The sequence below is a fragment of the Sander vitreus genome, chromosome 19 (genome assembly GCF_031162955.1).
Source record: "Sander vitreus isolate 19-12246 chromosome 19, sanVit1, whole genome shotgun sequence".
NCBI lineage: Eukaryota > Metazoa > Chordata > Actinopteri > Perciformes > Percidae > Sander > Sander vitreus.
Window position 1 is genome coordinate 18935284 of NC_135873.1, and position 18903 is coordinate 18954186.

The window sequence follows — 18903 nt, forward strand, 5'->3', positions numbered from 1 at the left end:
TTCATATAACTTGTGGCTGGGAGAATTGTCAAATACTTTACATCTGGAAAGATTGAGATTCTATAATGAAGATAAGAGGAGACAAGTTTGATAAAACATGGAACCCAATACTGAATTACCTTAAAATGTGAGCTCCTAGACATTGGCTATTGTATAAAACCTCACTGTGCAAATAAGTATGTGATTTTGTATATGTCAAAGTCATTTATCTTTACTACTTTTAGATGTTTTTGTTTATAGTACCCATCCTAAAATGACCATGGAATATTGTTGTAATCCAAGATGTGCTGTGTTCTGTATGTTATGTGTTCTTTGTTAGGTGTTCCTTTTTTTTCTTCTCTTCTTTCTTTATTCTTTTTCTTGAAAATCAATATATAGCATATTTCTAAAAAAAAAAAGTGTTACTGTATCCTGAAACAGAAAAGAATAAGCAAGTTGCTGCACAATAAATCAAGAAAAAAGCAAATTAATTTTAGGAACTACTTGAAACCGGTTGATTTGAAATGAAAACAAGTCTAGAAAGAATATTCTAGATTGTTTTCAGTTTTGTAAATAGAATAACAAATACTGAAGACTTGGTTACAGACTTAATAGATTGAAAAGAATGTTTTTAAGAATCTGATGACATGTTTTGTATAAAAAAAAAATCTGCATCATAACTATAGGTGTCAGAAAACAGTCCATGTTTCCCTCTCAAATAATGAGGTTGAAGTAATAGGGAAGTATACAGTGCGTCAATATTAGTACAGTAAATGTACTTAGTTACTTTTCACCACTGGTTCACTAATAAGTTATTTTTTAAATTATAATCTAATAGAATAGAACAGTAATCATATCGTATCTATATAATAAGATAGAAGCTATAACGTGAGTGGATATGTGCAACTCATTGTTATGATTTATTACATAAATATAAAAAAAATGATGTTTTGTTGGGGGTGCTCATTTGGTGTTAATGATCACATTTAATGAACTCATTTTGCAGGGGAGTCCTCTCAACGACCCCTAGTGGTCCGCGAACCCCAGCTTCAGAACCATGTGGCCTAGACAGTAGTTGGTAATGTCTTTTTTAGATCCTCGGCTTTAGGCTTCATATCGCGGTGAAGTGGAATGTGTGGAGTGCTTCCTGTCATCACAGTGTCTGTCTGACCGGGCACGGGGCTCTGCACCATCTCTGCCTAAAGGACTGAGGAATCCTGGGGAGGGGGGTGCTCCGTCTCTGCCGTTTCTTTTAGACACCAGACAACCTGCCGGTCCAGCTATGAAGACAGAGCAGAGCTGTGTGGAGACACTCCGGGGAGTCAAAGATCTGCTCCAAAAACCGGCGCACGGGGAGGAGGATGCCCCGGAGAAGCAAGACAAATGCAAATACGTTGATTTGGAGTTAGTGTACGTGAACACAGGGGGGACAAAACCGGAGAGAGACTGTCGCTTTGGTGAAGAAAACCAAATGCCTGTCGTTGTTAAGAGCAGCGGCGCCGGAGCTTCGCGCGCAACGGAACCAAACCTTGAATTGGCGATTAAAAACAATATTGAAACTAACAATAAAGAGGATACTGGAGTTGAGAAATGTGCAGAAGATGTCAAGCAGGCTCCCTCTGATTCACCTCCGTCATCACATCTCCCTTGTCTTAACGCAAAGTCAGAGGATTGTCTCAAATCAGGGGAAAGAAGCGTGCGCGCCATAACGCAGCCCGAGGTGTCCAAAAAAGAGGACAACAAAAACACAGCAAGAGATGAGGAGTTACACTTCGGTGATAATTATCTGAGCGGGAGAAGTGAGTCGTATGATTATGAGGAGGATGATGTTAGTTTGGTGCTTTCCGACGACTGCGTCCTGTGCTTACCGCAGGATGAGTCCCATTACATCACAACGCACGAGATCCAGCTCTCGGAGCTCTCTGACCATGAGGAGGGCTACGGCCTCGGGGCGGGCTCATCCAGCTGGGACATTGAGGATGACAACCAGGTGTACTCGTTTGTCGATTACGCTTCTTTCGCCGGTGATGGAGAGGTGGGGGAGAGGGGGGACGGTGGCCAGCCTCGCCCTCAGGGCGCAGCAGCAGTCAGCACTCTGCTTGAAAGTGATCTGTGCGACGTGGCCAAGTTCACCAGCTCAGATGAGAGTGTGTCAAAGCCCCAGCAGCACCAGCAGTGCAGGGGCAACAGTGCTGGGCAGATCCACCTGTCAATCAGAACCACTTCTCGAGCTATAAATGACCCTAGCAACATCCAAGAACAGGGAAATATCATTTATCATGCAAGGCGCTCCGGGGACATGAGTCGCTATGTGTTCAGGGGAGTTGATGGGAAGGCAGAGACGTTGTGTGACAGGGCCAAATGTTTCATAGCCGCGCCTGGACGCTTACATTTTGGCCGCAAATTGAGGGGAAAAGAGGTGACCGAGTATTCCAGCGGTGCGTCCAGCGCTGTCAGCGAGCTGGACGACGCTGACAAGGAGGTGCGCAACCTGACTGCCAAAGCCTTCAAAAGCCTGGCTTATCCTTACTTTGATGCCATTAATTTCAGCACCTCCAGCGAGTCATCTGCATCAGAGCATGGCAAAGGGATAAACAGGTGGTCCACGTTTGTCGACCTGAAATATGGCAATATGAATATGTCACGGGGACTGGACCAAAGTGTTGTTTCCCATCAAAACTCAACGGCCTCATTTGAAATAGCCAAAAATATAGACAACAGAGGTTATAAGGGCATTGCACTGGCAAGCATCAAACCGCCCACCAGCAAGATATTCACTCTGAATGGCAACCCCCACAGCGCATCCACACAGTCATCTACACAGCAGATAGAGCTGATGGGGGAATTCAGTCAGGGCCACAGTGGAGTGATTAGACTGACAGAGACTCTGAATTTTCGTTGCAATGTCAAATCGGGAATGTCTGGGGGTGAAAGACACACTAACTTTGCACAAAACGCTGCAGGATCACGTTCCACAGATGAAGTTACCAACAGTTTGCCAAGCTGCCAGAGGAGAGGGGCCAGCAAGTCGCCTTCTAAAACCATGGAAGACACACACAAGAAAGCCATATTCGCCTCGAGTCTGATCAAAAATGTGATTTCTAAGAAGATGCAGTTCGAGCAGGAGCGCAAGATGGAAAGAGGGGAGATAAGCGAGCCGCACCCGACGCATTCTCCGTGCTGTGTGCACCAGGAGAGCGACAGCCACAGGGAGAAGGGAAGCAAGGAGCTGCACAGACAGAGCTCCAGGTTTTCTGAGGGCAGCTCTGACTATACCATAATGTGCGTGGATGAATTAGGGGACATATTGGACAGCGGCTCATGTGATACCAAGAGCGACTCTCGAAGACAAGACACGGCCGCTCCAATCAGAGACATTATACCAGAAACTAATTTGAAACCGGCAAAGGAAGCTGGAATCGATACTAAAAAAGGTGCATTGGAAGCGTCCAAAAGCATACTGCTTCGCAGCCAAAATAGCGCGTTCAGATGCTGGAAGGACGAGGAGCTAGAGTTTCAAAAGGATAATAAAAACGATCAAACTCCGAGGAAGTCGGCTTCAGCTAACGAGGACGGCGGCGAGGGGGATCATTACTCAGCGGGCAGCGGCAAACTGACTAAAATGTCCCATTTGTTTGTGCCAAGCATTCAACTGCTGTCCAGTGACAGAGAAGTCGGACAGCAGCTGCAGAGCAGGAATTATTATCCATATGGAGATAGAGGAGGGATACAACTGCGCTCTGACAACACCTTATACATCGCAGGCTCCAGGAATGTGGCTACATCTAAATCTCCGGAAATTAAAATTAATTTAAGGAGCGTCAGAGACAATAAAACGGAGTCGTTTGGCGTTTCAAAACTGCGCGCTCCTAATATAGGCTGTAACGCAGCCAGCCTCATCAGAACAGATGACTTCAAATGCCAGGCGCTGGCTACAGCTTTGAAGGGTGAGTCGTCAGATAAAGTGCCGCATTTCATGGTTAGAGACATCAGAGATAATAAAGGAAAGCTGCAGACACCCATACACCAAGTGAGAGACGTGCGTAAATTGGTTAAAAGTTCCTATCACTTTGTTTCTTTGGATAACAACGAAAATAAATCCAACTTTTCATCTGCTGACAGCCATTTAGAACAGAAGAAGAAAATGTCTTATCAAAATCCTAATTCTGTGTCCCCTATAGTGATCAAATGTCAGTCTGTGAATACAAATAGTAATGGAAAATATTTTGAAAATCTTACTGAGTTATCTAAAGTGGAGCCGTTTGACGTGGGCAGATCGTCTCCAGCAGGCGCTAAAAATGCTCCACTGCAAAGAGCAGCAGGAAGAGCACCCATATGTAACTCCAATAATTCCTTAGATGGAGTCATTGGATTGAGAATTGAAAGCAGAACAGCTTCAAATACGCAGGAAAAAATATCAGACATCACAGATAAGAAACCTGAGTCAAAAATGGCAAACCAGGGTGCTCTGGAAAAACTCCAGGCTGCTGTGAAAACCATGGAGCAGCTCTATAAATTTGAAAAAAATGAATGGAAAAGGAGGAATGAGCCCCATATCCTGACAGACAGCCATGTGCTTTCAGTGATAGCCAGTGAAGAGCATGGAGGACCTGAGGAGGAAGGAGCGAGAGGGTCCAACATGGACAAGACAGTCAGAAGAGACTCCTATCCCAACAATGAAAAGATGCCTCCAGCAGTAGCCCCTGGCACTGACAGCCTGCTCAGGCGAGAGGACAAAGACACCCCCATGGTCTGTCAGACTCCCAGCAGCCATGATGACATTCTGGTTGCTAGGTCAATGCTACCCACAGGGAACAAAAACATGTTCAGCCTCGGCTCTAGCCTTCAGGCCTCCACATCAGCAAAGGCCCAGCCAAAAGCCATCACACAAACACCTTTCAGCACCAAACGCTTCCTCCCAAAGTCCCCAAAATTGCCGATGTCCTTACAAGTCAGCCAGACGAAGCTAAGTGGAAATAAAGAAGGTGAATCAAAGGATGTAGAGAGGTCCACAGAGGAGCTATTGAGCACCTCAGCTGATAACGAGAACTACCTAACCATTCCGCTCAAGTCTCACACCACTAGCAACAAACAAGCCTCATCTGCTGATAAAACATCAGTGTACACATTTACCACCCAGACACAACCAACTCAGTTAGGACACTGGGGCAACAGGGGCTTAGCAGACCCCAACCAGGCCCCTAAACGCTCCAGCATTGTGATGGACACACGCTCACCAGATACCCCTTCAGCCACCATCTACCACTCTTTGCCATTGGGCATGTCCACCAATCAGCCTCAGGTGTACTGCTTCTCTCCGGCAATCACCCCTGCTCCCACCCTGGACCCCTTCCAGGCCACCCAGAGGAAGATGCTCCTGGATCCCACCACTGGAAACTACTACCTGGTGGACACCCCTGTGCAGCCGGCCACCAAGCGCCTCTTTGACCCCGAAACAGGCCAGTATGTGGACGTGCCCATGCCGCAACTTCCAAAGACCCCGGTGCCCATGCCGATGTCACCTTTGGCCCTCAGTTCAGGAGCATACGGACACACCTACATGATCTACCCAGGCTTCATGCCGACACCGTCCGTGATCCCGGCCCGGACGCTGGTGCAGTCGCACATGTCAGTGCAGTCAGAGGCGGAGAGCGGAGAGAAAGGCTTGTCGCAGCAGACTGAGGGCATGTACATGGAGAGTCCCTTCTATATGGCCACTGGCAAGTCTCCCCAGGCTGCCTACGGGGCTCCACAGCAGGCCACCGCCAACAGTCCACTGCAGGGCTTCTCCAGCGTCAAGCAGCCGGTCATCAGCATCACCTCCCAGCAGGGCCCCCGGATCATAGCGCCGCCCTCGTTTGATGGGACCACCATGAGCTTCGTGGTGGAGCACAGATAAACGGCAGCTTCCCTGGACAGGTGAGTAGTTCTGACTGTGTTGTTTGTGTATGTAGGTTAGTTAGAATGTTTGAGTAGATCTGAATGAACCAGGATTTTTTCAAATATTTTTTTATTAAGCAGTTATGAAGTTACATACATTACATTTTTACATTCAAAGCATTTTTTTTCATAGCGTTTACAATTGCACCTGCAGCGTTGGAGTTATTAGACAGACAAATAAAGTAATAGGCACAGAAGTGATATGACAATATTTTCCTCTGAAATGTAGTGGAAATACTCAAATAAGAGTAAGTACTGCAATATTCTACTTTAGAACAGTACTTGAGTAGATGTACTAAGTTGCTTTGCACCACTGCCAGTAATGCTGATATTGATATCACAGTGTAAAACTGCTCATGTAAGCAAAATAATTTAGTGCAAGGTCAGTTGGGTAGAAAGTGCTTTGCTGAAAAGTGACACTTAAACACAAAGACAGAAAGAAGTTTCACACAAAGACAAATGAAACAAAAAAAGAAAGAAAGAGATACATTAATATTGACACTCTTTGAAAGTAGAATGAGATTTTAGGAGTCTCAGTGGTGTGCACACATTGTTATTTAATTTAATTTCAGCATTTTTTTGTTTTAAAATGTTTCTTTCATTCAAGTCAGTTTTTAAACAATTTTCCCTATTGCCAAAACAACAGCCAATTTCTTAATGGCTCTCCTCTGTTTGTCTTGATTAACACATAAAGACTTGTGATAAAAAGTGGCATCATGAAATAAAAACAGACTTTGACAGAGGACATTATTATGTCATTATTTAATATATTTATTGTTTAATTCTAAATGACATGTTAGTCTCCATCAGTTTTTGTCTTCATTATTTTACAATTTCATTATGATTGTGACATTCATTGTTTATTTTAAGTCTTCATATGATTATTTATTTAACAATATCTTATTAATTTATACTGAAGTCTTTGTGTCTCCATAGAGGTCTTCACCTAAAAATTCCTATAAGTACATAGTGGATTGGTGGCACACTCTCTCTATGTGACAATTTAACACCTACCCTAAAGTCAACTTCAGGTCAGGTCAGTCTATTTATGAATTTTCTAGTATCACGTCAATTGGATAGGGGCATTAAGCATGCAACCAATCATGCAACAGGATTCAACATGCATGCCAAAGGAAGAGACGCCATGTGATTGTAAAGTTTGCAACTGAGCACCTCAGCAGGCGCTAGCACCTACAAGCTGGGAATTCTGATATCACAGCAGAGGTATAGAAGATATTGATATAAGATTCTTTTTTCGTTTGAATGTGTATGGTGGCCATAGTGTTTGCAGGAGGAAAAGGTCAGGCGATGGCAGGTTTTTGTTATGTGTATACACTGACTGCTTCAGCTGCCACTGGACATCAAGAAGCTGCCTGGCAGCTCAGAGTCGCAGTGGGGTCAATCGGCTTTTTATAGGACCAGTCATTTAAAAACAGAGAGAGTGAGAAGCCAGGTTCACATGCCTCTAACTAGCAATTACATAAACACAACATGCAACAGCAGCAGAGCATTTGGAGTTCCCCTTCTCGTCTGAGACCCACATACCAGAGGGCTCCATTATATTTCTAAAGAAATCTGATAGTCTCTAGTCTGATAGTATAGAGGATGGAGAAATGGGCTTTTGATTGGAAGGTAATTGAAATCTTACAGACGGGATGCAAAACTGTGTGGGGAACATCAATGAATAATGATCATGTACCTCAAGAACTATTGTCATGCCATCGAGAATAGCAATGAACTCCCAAGTTTGTCAAAAAAAGGGTCCCACTAATCAGTGGAGTGGAGTTTGGGCTCCAGGGACCAACAGAGGACTATTAACGCTCAGATACCTAAGGTCATTTTTACAGTTCATTGTCCGTCTGGTTTTATTTTCTAAAAAAGCTTGTAAAACATCAACCCTGCTGTACAGTCAATTTATCATTTTTTTCAGGAAAAACTGGGCTATTAGAATATTTGTGCTGCAGTGAGGTCACTTGAATGTAACAAAAGGTTTTATGACCTTAAAGACAAATAAATAAATAAAACGGAACATGAATCTCACAGATATGTATTGATATCACACACATATCAATAAGCTAAGCCAATCTCCTGTCTAAATTAGTTCCCATATGTATTAGGAGTCACACTGTGAAGAAATAAACATAACTTATACAATTGACAAAATATATATATTTTTTCAAAAAAAGTCCAGACGCTTTTGCCCTCTGCCCCTGACATTCACTTATGCCAATAATCAAATAATAATGTCATATTTATTGAAATCACACACACAGCAATGTTCTAAAACAGTTCTCCTATATATTTGGAGTCTTGCAGTGCAGAAATAAACATAATGAACATTATAACTCATGTAAAAGACAAACTATTTACATTTCTTCAAAAAAGGCCCAAATGTGTGCCACATCTCAAAACATTCTTCTCTGTAGAACGGTAATAGACTGGAGTGACCTATCTTGCCTTTGTTCTCGCTCGGATTCGCTGGAGTGATCCATCTTTCCACTCCATAAACTCTTTGTATGACGGACCTGCCTTCCCATTGGTTGAAGGACGTCAACACAATCTCGCAAAGCATCATGGGATATTCAAAATGGCAGCTAGCATCGAGCTAGCGGCAAAAATGACAGAAAATTGATAAATTATGGACATCAAGTGGATAAATCTTGGATATAAGCGTTTGGATTTATTGCTGAACAACTCCGAAAAGAAGCACAATTTCCAGGCTGGATAGAAAACCTTCTGTAAAAGCTACAAAGACACCAAAGACACCTCCTTAGCTTTTAGCAGGAAAAATCGGTAAGTGGCTAAATTAAACCGTTATCAAATTATATAAATATTAATCAGAGGTGTCGTTTCGTACGGTACCGTATCGTGGACGATCCCTTAGGGCTCTTAAGGGAGCCAGGGGTTCAAAACACAATTAGGTCAAGATTGATTTTGCTCTCATTTTCCTTACTTAGAATAGACAATGCTAAAAATACAGATTGTTTGCAATAATACAAAATCTTAAATGCCAAAATCTTAAAACTAAAGGTGGATATGAGAGATCATCCACCTTTAGTTTTAAGATTTTGGCATATGGCTGGATTTTTTGGGATACCAAAAAAGACTGACATGCAAGGGGAAATGAATTGCTGTGCAGGGGCCTCATTTATAAAACCTGTTACGCAAGAAAAAGTTGTGTGAAGCAGGGTGAAATTTGCCGTCGCAACATTCATCGCAAAAGTCGGGATTTATAAAGAATTTCCATGCGTAAAAATGTGCCCAGTTTTCCGCAACCTTTTGACCATGCGTGTGATCGTGCGTAATGCTCCCAAGGTTTTGTAGACTGCGTTTTAGTGAACTCCGATGGTAACACGAAATATCACATCGATAAAGTACTCTGGATGCATAGCGCACAGCCTGCATGTGAGCACACTCTACATTTTAATAATAAAGAAATATTATGCTATTTAGGGACTGTTCGTTATTTAATTAAGGGACTGTTCGTTATTTATTTCAGGGGCCACCGGAGGAGTTTTGGGACCTTCAGGCTAAAAAGACTTGACCCTCCCCTCGCCAGTAATCATTTTTCTATGACCCTCCAAAATGATTTGAAAAAGAGGCATGACTCTCCCCTTATGTGCTAGTTTGCACTTAGCAAAGGTGTACAGATGCCAGTTGAGTTTTTATAGCCATGACATACACAAGTTAACCTCTGCATTCTCATCTTACACATCACACTCCTCTGTTATGGTGTGGTGGCCATTTCAGTAGATTTACTCACTAACATAGTTGTGGAAACACAATAAGCATGAAAACTAAATGCACACTTCCTGCATTACTGCATTACTTCAAATACTAAGTTACTCCTCTAGTAAACTAGTATTCACATTCAACACTGGTTGCTATGGACTCGTCACTAGGCTTCCTCAGTCATTGTATATTTTAGCACATAGGTAAAGCTGCCGAAGCTGAACATTATATTCCAAAACATATATTATGTTTATTTTTAAAGCAGATTTTAAATTACATTGTAACAATTTAACAATTCGCCCATATGAAATCCAATCGCGGCACAGCTGTCTTGGAACGCAATAGACAGACGGTGGCGGAATGCCCTGACACTTAAATTCAACTAAAATGTAACAATGAACAATCAATTACTAACAATTAGTAAGCTGACATCACATTTATATGCATGGCATTTAGGAAACCTTTATTGCAAGGTTGGCATGGCAAGATGTCCAGACTAGTGCAAAAGTAAGTTTCGTTTTTTGCGTCCTGCTGCTCCCATCGTCAGCCAGGTAATATTTTTTTTTACTAAAGCAGTATATGAAATCTGATGTATTACCTACCACCATTTAGTTGTTTTGTGTTATTTAAGATATTTATAAAATATCTGGTCATGCCAGACGTAATTATTCCACTCATTTTTTAAACAATGCAATTACCCGTTTGAGCCACTAGGGGGGCAGTGCTCCTCCTGCCCCATCAACTAGGGGGCCGAGACTGAGAGCTACATGGATAAATATGCACCAAACGAGCCACTTTGAAATTTTGCTCTTTTCATGAATACAAAAGTTGGGTGACCCCCTCGCCCAGACTAAAAAATGTTGGATGCAAGGGCGTAAATCCTAGGGGGCTCGGGGGGGTCAGGACCCCCCCCTTCTAAGGGTTGTCACCCCCCTAGAAATATCATTAAAACAATGCTGTGTATTGTAAATAACATAATGATGTATACTTAAAATATCTGTCTAAGTAGTAAAACAATACAAACCCCAGAAAATGCTTTTTAAGTTTAGAAACATTTTGAGTCCCCCCTCCCTTGCCTCACAGTGGTTTGGCCTGCTGTATGTTAGGAATCGGATCTGCACTCGACTCACACAGTCACATCGTGTAGTGACAGGAATGTAGTAAGTAGTCAGTTCAAGTCTGTTTTATTCACATTAAACATCGGATGAAGTTGTTCTTTTCTCAAATAGAAATGATGCAGAGTAATTAATGAATTAGTTATGACAAAAAGTTTGCTATGTTAGTGTAATATAATGTAACGTTAGCTAGCTTGTTTAATAGCTTGTTGGATAGAAATGCACCCACTACAACCACGGCGATAAGCCTAACGTTATGTGTGTGAACTGACATTAGGGTTAATATTGAAGATCTACAGTTGTTTGAAGTGGCTGATCAGTGGGTTTGCTGCAGTTAAATATATATCCTCTGTCCCAGATGAAACCTAATATTTATGTGGAGGACGCAAGATCATTTTATAATTATAATATGACCGAGTGGTGAACCTATGAACCTAATTCATATTTGATCAGCTTTACTAGTGCCTCACTAATTTACATTATGATCAGCTAATTTAACAAGTGTACAAAAGTATTGTATTTCTTTTATATGGGGACACTTTTTCAAAATAAGTCATTATGTTATCATCCATTCCATAAATACCGAACGGTCCCTTATTATTTCTTCTAACTCAAACTCTGTGAAGAACATACCAAATAACTTATTTTCAATGACTGCACACGGTACAACCCCGTACACATAACTATTACATATAAGGTGTTCGAGTCTACTGGACCCGAGTGTAATAATTTTAGGTGCTATGAAACTTAACTGTGTCCTCCTCCTAACTGCGTCTGTATGTGGGCGTGTCTGATTGTAGGTGTCTGTGTGTGGGAAATGTCTTTCTGCACCTGCTATTCACACAAAGTTACAAAATTGTTGCATTTCAAGCACTTTCACCAGTTCTAAGAAATACACCAATAATTATCAAAAATCTTGTTTCTATTTTTTACCTTTTTTATAATTGAATTTCCTTGTTTTCTCACAAAAAATGAAAATGATCATATAATCATACATGTGATCTCACAGGGGTAAATGGCAAATATGAACCATAAATGATGTAAATATAATTGCTAATTGAGCTAAATCTGTTAAGTATTAAGTCTGTGTTACAAAAATATGAACACCACACAAGGGTTAGTATTAATATAATATTAGTACTTTAATAATTGTAGCTGAACAGTCTGCAGACAGGAAACACATTTAAAGTGATAACTAAATATTTTTAAAAATGGAAATTCGTAGATTTGCAAGTTGAAGTCAATGTTGTAAATTAGCAGGTGGAAATTCGTAAGTTCACAAGTTGATGTCGGAAATTCGCAAGTTCAAATCGATGTTGGAAATTCGTTAATTTGCAAGTTGAGCACATCCATTCATCACAAACACTCCTGTGTACGCCACACAGCTTAGGCAGGGTTTTAACAGGCGTCTCCTAGACGTCAGTCTGCGTCCTTCCCCACTGAACCATCTGCAGGGCTGATCAACACAAAGAAACTTCACCTTCATCAACCTGCAGAAAAAGTTTGTCTTTTGCTTCTGTTGCCCCTCTTAAAACATATTAAACCCTTTAAAACCTCTTACAGGTTAACTGTAACAATACAGTAATGTTAGTTATTATAAAGTGTTAGCTGTGAGTCATTAACGAGAAAAGCCTTCAGATTTGTTTCCTTAGAGCACAAGGTTTATTGGTGGGAAAATGTGACTACCATCCGTTGTGCACCAATGGAACATTTCATTCACTGGTCAGACAGTGTATTAGGATTTCAGTTGTTAATGGTGTGTTCTGTTTGATTTTCTTGGTTTCTAACAGGGCTGAACCCTGAGTGATGCTGACTGCTCTGGCCTTCTGTCTCTGAACGAATGCGTTTTTCCATTGGCAGGAGGCGGGAGCTGATGGGTCAGGGCCTGGTAACAAGGGCTCCTTTACATCCTGTCTCACCTTTTCTAATGTGTACAAGATGTGTATAAAGTATGTATTTCTTGATTTATAACATCACATTGTAAAGACTCACTTAATGTGTAGGCCTATATTGTCTTTGCTAGCACAGTAATCAATTACTCCCTAAACCAATCAGGGTTTAACTCTTTGTTAATTGTCACATTATGTAGTTTTGTAATAAGTTACATTTTACAACCCATTATTGCAAAATAACTTTTATAATGATTATAGCATATTATCTATAACATTTTCTCACCATCTCTTGTGTTAGATTGTATGCAGTGTCCATATTGCTTTAAAATGCACTTACCAATGTGTTTTTTTGTACTTGGAAATGTCATAGTTAGGTATTCAACCCTGCTGAGTTAATGAACATGATACTATTGATGCAATGTGTGTGTTGAACCAATACAATGGTAGACATCCTGGAGATCTCCCATCATGCATTGGCCTGCTTATACTGTGAAGCAGAATATTCAATTTGTTCTTTAAAATGCTGTATCACATTATAATGGATTACGTTTTGATCTAACATGAAGACAGTTTGTGTTAGGTTTAATAATTATTCCCTGATCACATCAACATAAAACTGGCCAATCCTTCCTCCGTCTCACTGTAATGTAAAGAATGGAGTTTTAGTTTTCCAAGCAGCTCTGAAAGGTTTTAAGAGCAGAGCAGCTACAGGATGATGTGAGCTGCAGACTCTTTTTGGCCCCGTTTGACATGTATTTTCATGCGTATCACTGTTTCTAAGTCATTCTTTTGACACTGACTTATTGTTTTGTACTTCAAATAGCTGAGACTGTGGATCTGCTGGCCAGGCCATCATTTGGTTTTGAATCAGCTGTTTGTTGCTTTACTGTCTTTATGCTAGGACTAGAAACATAACCCAGCAGCAAACATCCTTTTATATTAAACGTACAATATGTAACTTTCTGCCGCTAGGGGTCTCTCAACCAAAACAATGGATTGTAAACGCGGACTTTTGATGACGTTGGGAAGTTGCATGGAATTATGGGAGTTGTAGTTTTTATTGTTAAACACCTTTGCTGGTTAGAATGCATCTGTTCACGGATGAGTTCACCCATTCAAGTTTATTCACGTTACATTTAGTAACGTTTATTCATGTCATTCTAATAAAATAGCTGCATTTTCCACAACATTATTATTTCTTTTGATTCGATCTGTATTGGTAGCTGACCAGTTAGCTAGTGAACCAACAAGCTAACATTAGCCAGGTGCTAAAACCACAGTGACTATCACAATATATTTCACATGTCAATGTCACCTTTTGGATGGTTTCAACGGACGGGACAGGGTTTGTTGGTTACGGAGTTTGTTGGAGTAGCTAGCTACTCAATGAGGCTGAGAGATGGGGGAATCTCCGGCCGGGACAGCGAGGACGGTTGATGGCCGTTGTGCAGCAGCAGAACATCTCCAAGCTGCCCGGAACAATCTCCCCCTTCACTTTTCTTTAATCTTAACTTTTCGTTTTGGCGCTTAACTCTCCTTTTGTCGGGTTAATTTAGCTAACTGTAAAGACGCGAAGGGGGGAAAACATTTTTTTTTAGTTAGCGCTAACGGAGACGTAGCGCTAACGGAGACCACTGTTGTGACTCGGATCGGGGTCTGAGTCTGATAAGGTCTGTTTCCCGACGCTTTATTAAACTGCTGTTAGCGTCGTAAGCACCCAGCACCGGAGTTAAGTACTGCTGTAACGGTAACTGGCTACATGTCCCGGCTGTGTTGTCAGCTCTCATCCCGAATGAAGTCTCTTTGCGCCGGGGGAGTGAGGCAAACAGACCAGGGTGTGCTAGCTGCCTAAATTAGCATTATCTATAACAGCTAACGTTAACATTACTGGTGAACTCATTTGTGGGTTAGCCCAGCGCTGCTTTTATCCGTGGTGAAAACAGTCATGCTACTAATAACTTTATGATTGTGTTGAAAGATGTTGTAACCCTATAATGTTATCCACCAAGCATTAGCATTAACGTTAGCCAACACATTGTTGGATCAATATTGATACATAATCAATCAATAAGATCTCTGCTGTATTACTGTGTTGCAAAGTGGCATGTAATTAATCACAAAATGATTCCTTGTGGCACAAAAAGCAGTATTACGGTTAGGAGTATTTTTTTCTGTGACGTATGATTTACAATTACGCTCGAACGTATCATCTTGGTGCCGTGTTTTGACGGAAGTTACGAGTAACAGAGGGTGAAAGGTTATATGACGGCACTGACAGGCGACTAAAGGAAACGTCTCGTGTCAGAAATAAAATAACAGATTTCTCTGGGTTTGATATTTGGTGGAAACATTTGGGATAGTGTAACTACGCAACTCAAAAAAATATATAACAGGTATGGTCGTTTTTAGACATTTTAATGCAGAAATGTTACATATTGTACCTTTAACTACAGGAACAATGATGTTGTTATGAAAGAATACCACCACATTTTTTGCTGTCGTATTAAAGTGTTTTATGTTGAAAGGTATTGTATGAAATGAATGATGATGTTTGCTGCCTTCTGAGCTGCTGAAATGTTTTCATTAAATGTTTTTCATTTAAATGTTTCTCCATCACTGCCCCTACTGCAGTCTATCAACTTATTTCACTTATTTCAGGAGTAGATTGTACATTCAGACTGGGAGCAAGTCTAAATTAAAGGGTCAGTCCGTCCAAATGTACGAAAACATTCTGATTTGCTCTTACTGGTAGACAGATTTTATACAAATTGTATGGGGGTCATATGGCAGAAAAAATTAATATGGAAGTCTGTTCTAACGAGTGCACAGATTAGTAATTGTTTGCAGGTTATTCAGCCAGCCATTGAAGTACAACTAACAATCAAAGAGGAATTGTGACACTAGTTCTAGCTTTCATTTAGCTTATACAATTACTAAAAAACTACACTAAATGACTTAAAAGCTGTTTCTCTAATAAATGATAAATCCCCATTTTTATTCTGAACAGATGTCTGAACTTGTTTCCCCTACTGTATATACTCTGTTTGGTTTAGCACTCTGTTTGTACAGTTCATTAAGCCATTAATTTCATTTACCAATCTGCGCACACAGATTTCTTGCAAATATTTTCTTCAACCATATTACCCCAGACAGGCTCCGTTCCGTCCGCAGATGATGCTGTTGAGTTTTTCCAAAATTATGTATATTTTTTTAAACAATCCACAAATAATACTGTTTTATCTACTTTAATGTGTGCTTTTCCATTTAACCACTTGAATAGTTTGCCTAACTGGTCCCACTGATGGGGTTTGGTCTTTTAAATGATCATTTAATCAGAAAAATCTTTAATTGCCTTGTTTTTGGCTTGTTGCAGTACTTTGCAGATCATATCGCAGCCGTTTCTGAATGTGCATGGAGAAGTGTTCCTCTTTTCAGGAAAAGTACAGCTTGTTTTGTGTAAATACTTTTTACAGGTCTCATGGCCTGATGTTTTGATGCATCACTGTTATTAAAGCCTTGCACAAGGACACTGAAACAGGGTGGAGGTTTGAAGCCAGACCACCTTGCTGCTTTCTGGACAGTAAATATTGTTAAGGTAAAAGAAAGTTGACGTGACACAAGAGAAAAAGTGAGTAAGTTTGGGACTTTGGAATGAGGGCACTTTTATTTGGAATTAAACGGTAAACGCACCGCAGGGAAAGGTGGGTATAGATGTTGAAATTAAACAATGAAAAACCTTGTCAAAAGTGAAAGTAATGCTGAAACGATGGCTTAGTTTAGGTTTGTATTTTTATGTGTTTTTGCAAATGTACAGTGTCAGTTAAAAACTGTCACCGATATTGCAGCGGATGTTTTATCAGATGCTATTGTTAAATTTGTGAACATGTAATAAACATAAAAGCCTTTTTCAGACCTCTCTATTATGTTTTTCACATGTTGATTGTTAATATATGACCTACAATAAAGCACAGGCACATGTACAGTCGTGAACAAATTAGGACACCCATGCTAAAGTTGACTAAAAAGAGGAATAAAAAAATCATCTTTAGGAAATTGATCTTAATGCCTTAATTAAAAAGATTAGGAAAAATCCAATCTTTAAGGACACCAATTTACTTTGTGAATGAATAATGTATCGTAAATAAATAAATGTTCTTCCTTAAAATACAGGGGGCATAAGTAGTAGTCATACACCCCTATGTTAAATTCCCATAGAGGCAGGCAGATTTTTATTTTTAAAGGACAGTTATTTCATGGATCCAGGATACTATGCATCCTGATAAAGTTTCCTTGGCCTTTGGAATTAAAATAGCCCCACATCATCACATCCCCTTCACCATACCTAGAGATTGCATGGTTTTATTTCAGTTAGCCTAATAGCTGGTTTGATTTGCATTGAGAGATGAGGAAAGTACCCCATGCCAATCTCTAGGAATAGTGAATGGTATGTGAGGATGTGGGGCTATTTTAATTCCAAAGGCCAAAGGGAACTTCATCAGGATGCATAGTATCCTGGATCCATGAAATAACTGGCCTTTAAAAACAAAAATCTGCCTGCCTCTATGGGAATACTATGACTTTTTATCACTTACTTATGCCCCTGTATTTTAAGGAAAAACATTTATTTATTTACGATACATTATTCATTCACAAAGAAGATTGGTGTCCTTAAAGATTGGATTTTTCCTCGTTTTCTTAATTAAGGCATTAAGATCAATTGATGAATTTTTTTATTCCTCTTTTTAGTCAACTTAAGCATGGGTGTCCTAATTTTTTCACATTACTGTAGCTGAAGAAAGACTTTAATTTTGTTAGTTTCCCCTTGCCTTTATACATTTTATATTTCATTCCATGTTTTTCAGCCTTTAGATTTCATGCCCTCTTAAGATAAGTGTACAGTTTGAATTTTTAAAAGTAACAACAGTATTTTTGCTGAAAAAGTCATAGTATAGTATCCATCCATCCATCCATCTTCATCCGCTTATCCGGGGTCGGGTCGCGGGGTAGCAGCTCCAGCAGGGGACCCCAAACTTCCCTTTCCCGGGCCACATTAACCAGCTCCGACTGGGGATCCCGAGGTGTTCCCAGGCCAGGTTAGAGATATAATCCCTCCACCTAGTCCTGGGTCTCCCCGAGGCCTCCTCCCAGCTGGGACGTGCCTGGAACACCTCCCTAGGGAGGCGCCCAGGGGGCATCCTTACCAGATGCCCGAACCACCTCAACTGGCTCCTTTCGACGCAAAGGAGCTGAGAACCATGGCCTCCCGATTTAGAGGTGCTGATCCTCATCCCAGCCGCTTCACACTCGGCTGCGAACCGATCCAGTGAGTGCTGAAGGTCACAGGCCGATGATGCCATCAGGACCACATCATCTGCAAAAAGCAGCAATGAGGTCCCCCAGCCCACCGAACTGCAACCCCTCTCCACCCCTACTACGCCTCGATATCCTGTCCATAAATACTACAAACAGGATTGGTGACAAAGCGCAGCCCTGGCGGAGGCCAACTCTCACCTGAAAACGAGTCCAACTTACTGCCGAGAACCCGGACACAGCTCTCGCTTGGTCGTACAGAGATTGGATGGCCCTGAGAAGGGACCCCCTCACCCTGTACTCCCGCAGCACCTCCCACAGTATCTCCCGGGGCACCCGGTCATACGCCTTCTCCAGATCCACAAAACACATGTAGACTGGTTGGGCATACTCCCAGGCTCCCTCCAGGATCCTTGAGAGAGTAAAGATCTGGTCCGTTGTTCCACGACCAGGACGGAATCCGCATTGTTCCTCTTCAACCTGAGATTCGACTATCGACCGAACCCTCCTTTCCAGCACCTTGGAGTAGACTTTACCGGGGAGGCTGAGAAGTGTGATACCCCTGTAATTGGCACACACCCTCTGGTCCCCCTTTTTAAAAAGGGGAACCACCACCCTGGTCTGCCACTCCTTAGGCACCGTCCCAGACTTCCACGCAATGTTGAAGAGGCGTGTCAACCAAGACAACCCCTCCACACCCAGAGCTTTAAGCATTTCTGGACGGATCTCATCAATTCCTGGGGCTTTGCCACTGTGGAGTTGTTTAACTACCTCAGCAACCTCCACCAGTGAAATTGATGCCAATCCCCCCTCATCCTCCAGCTCTGCCTCTACCATAGAGGGCGTATTAGTCGGATTTAGGAGTTCCTCAAAGTGCTCCTTCCACCGCCCTATTACCTCCTCAGTTGAGGTCAACAGCGTCCCATCCTTACTGT

General features: G+C 41.5%; 1 protein-coding gene across 1 annotated transcript; it reads left to right on the forward strand.

The window, feature by feature from the left end:
• Positions 1-1261: 1261 nt before the first annotated feature.
• Positions 1262-5878, forward strand: c19h4orf54 (chromosome 19 C4orf54 homolog). Its single transcript, XM_078275546.1, has one exon. The coding sequence runs from the start codon at positions 1262-1264 to the stop codon at positions 5876-5878; it is 4617 nt and encodes a 1538-aa protein (XP_078131672.1).
• The last annotated feature ends 13025 nt before the right edge of the window (positions 5879-18903 follow it).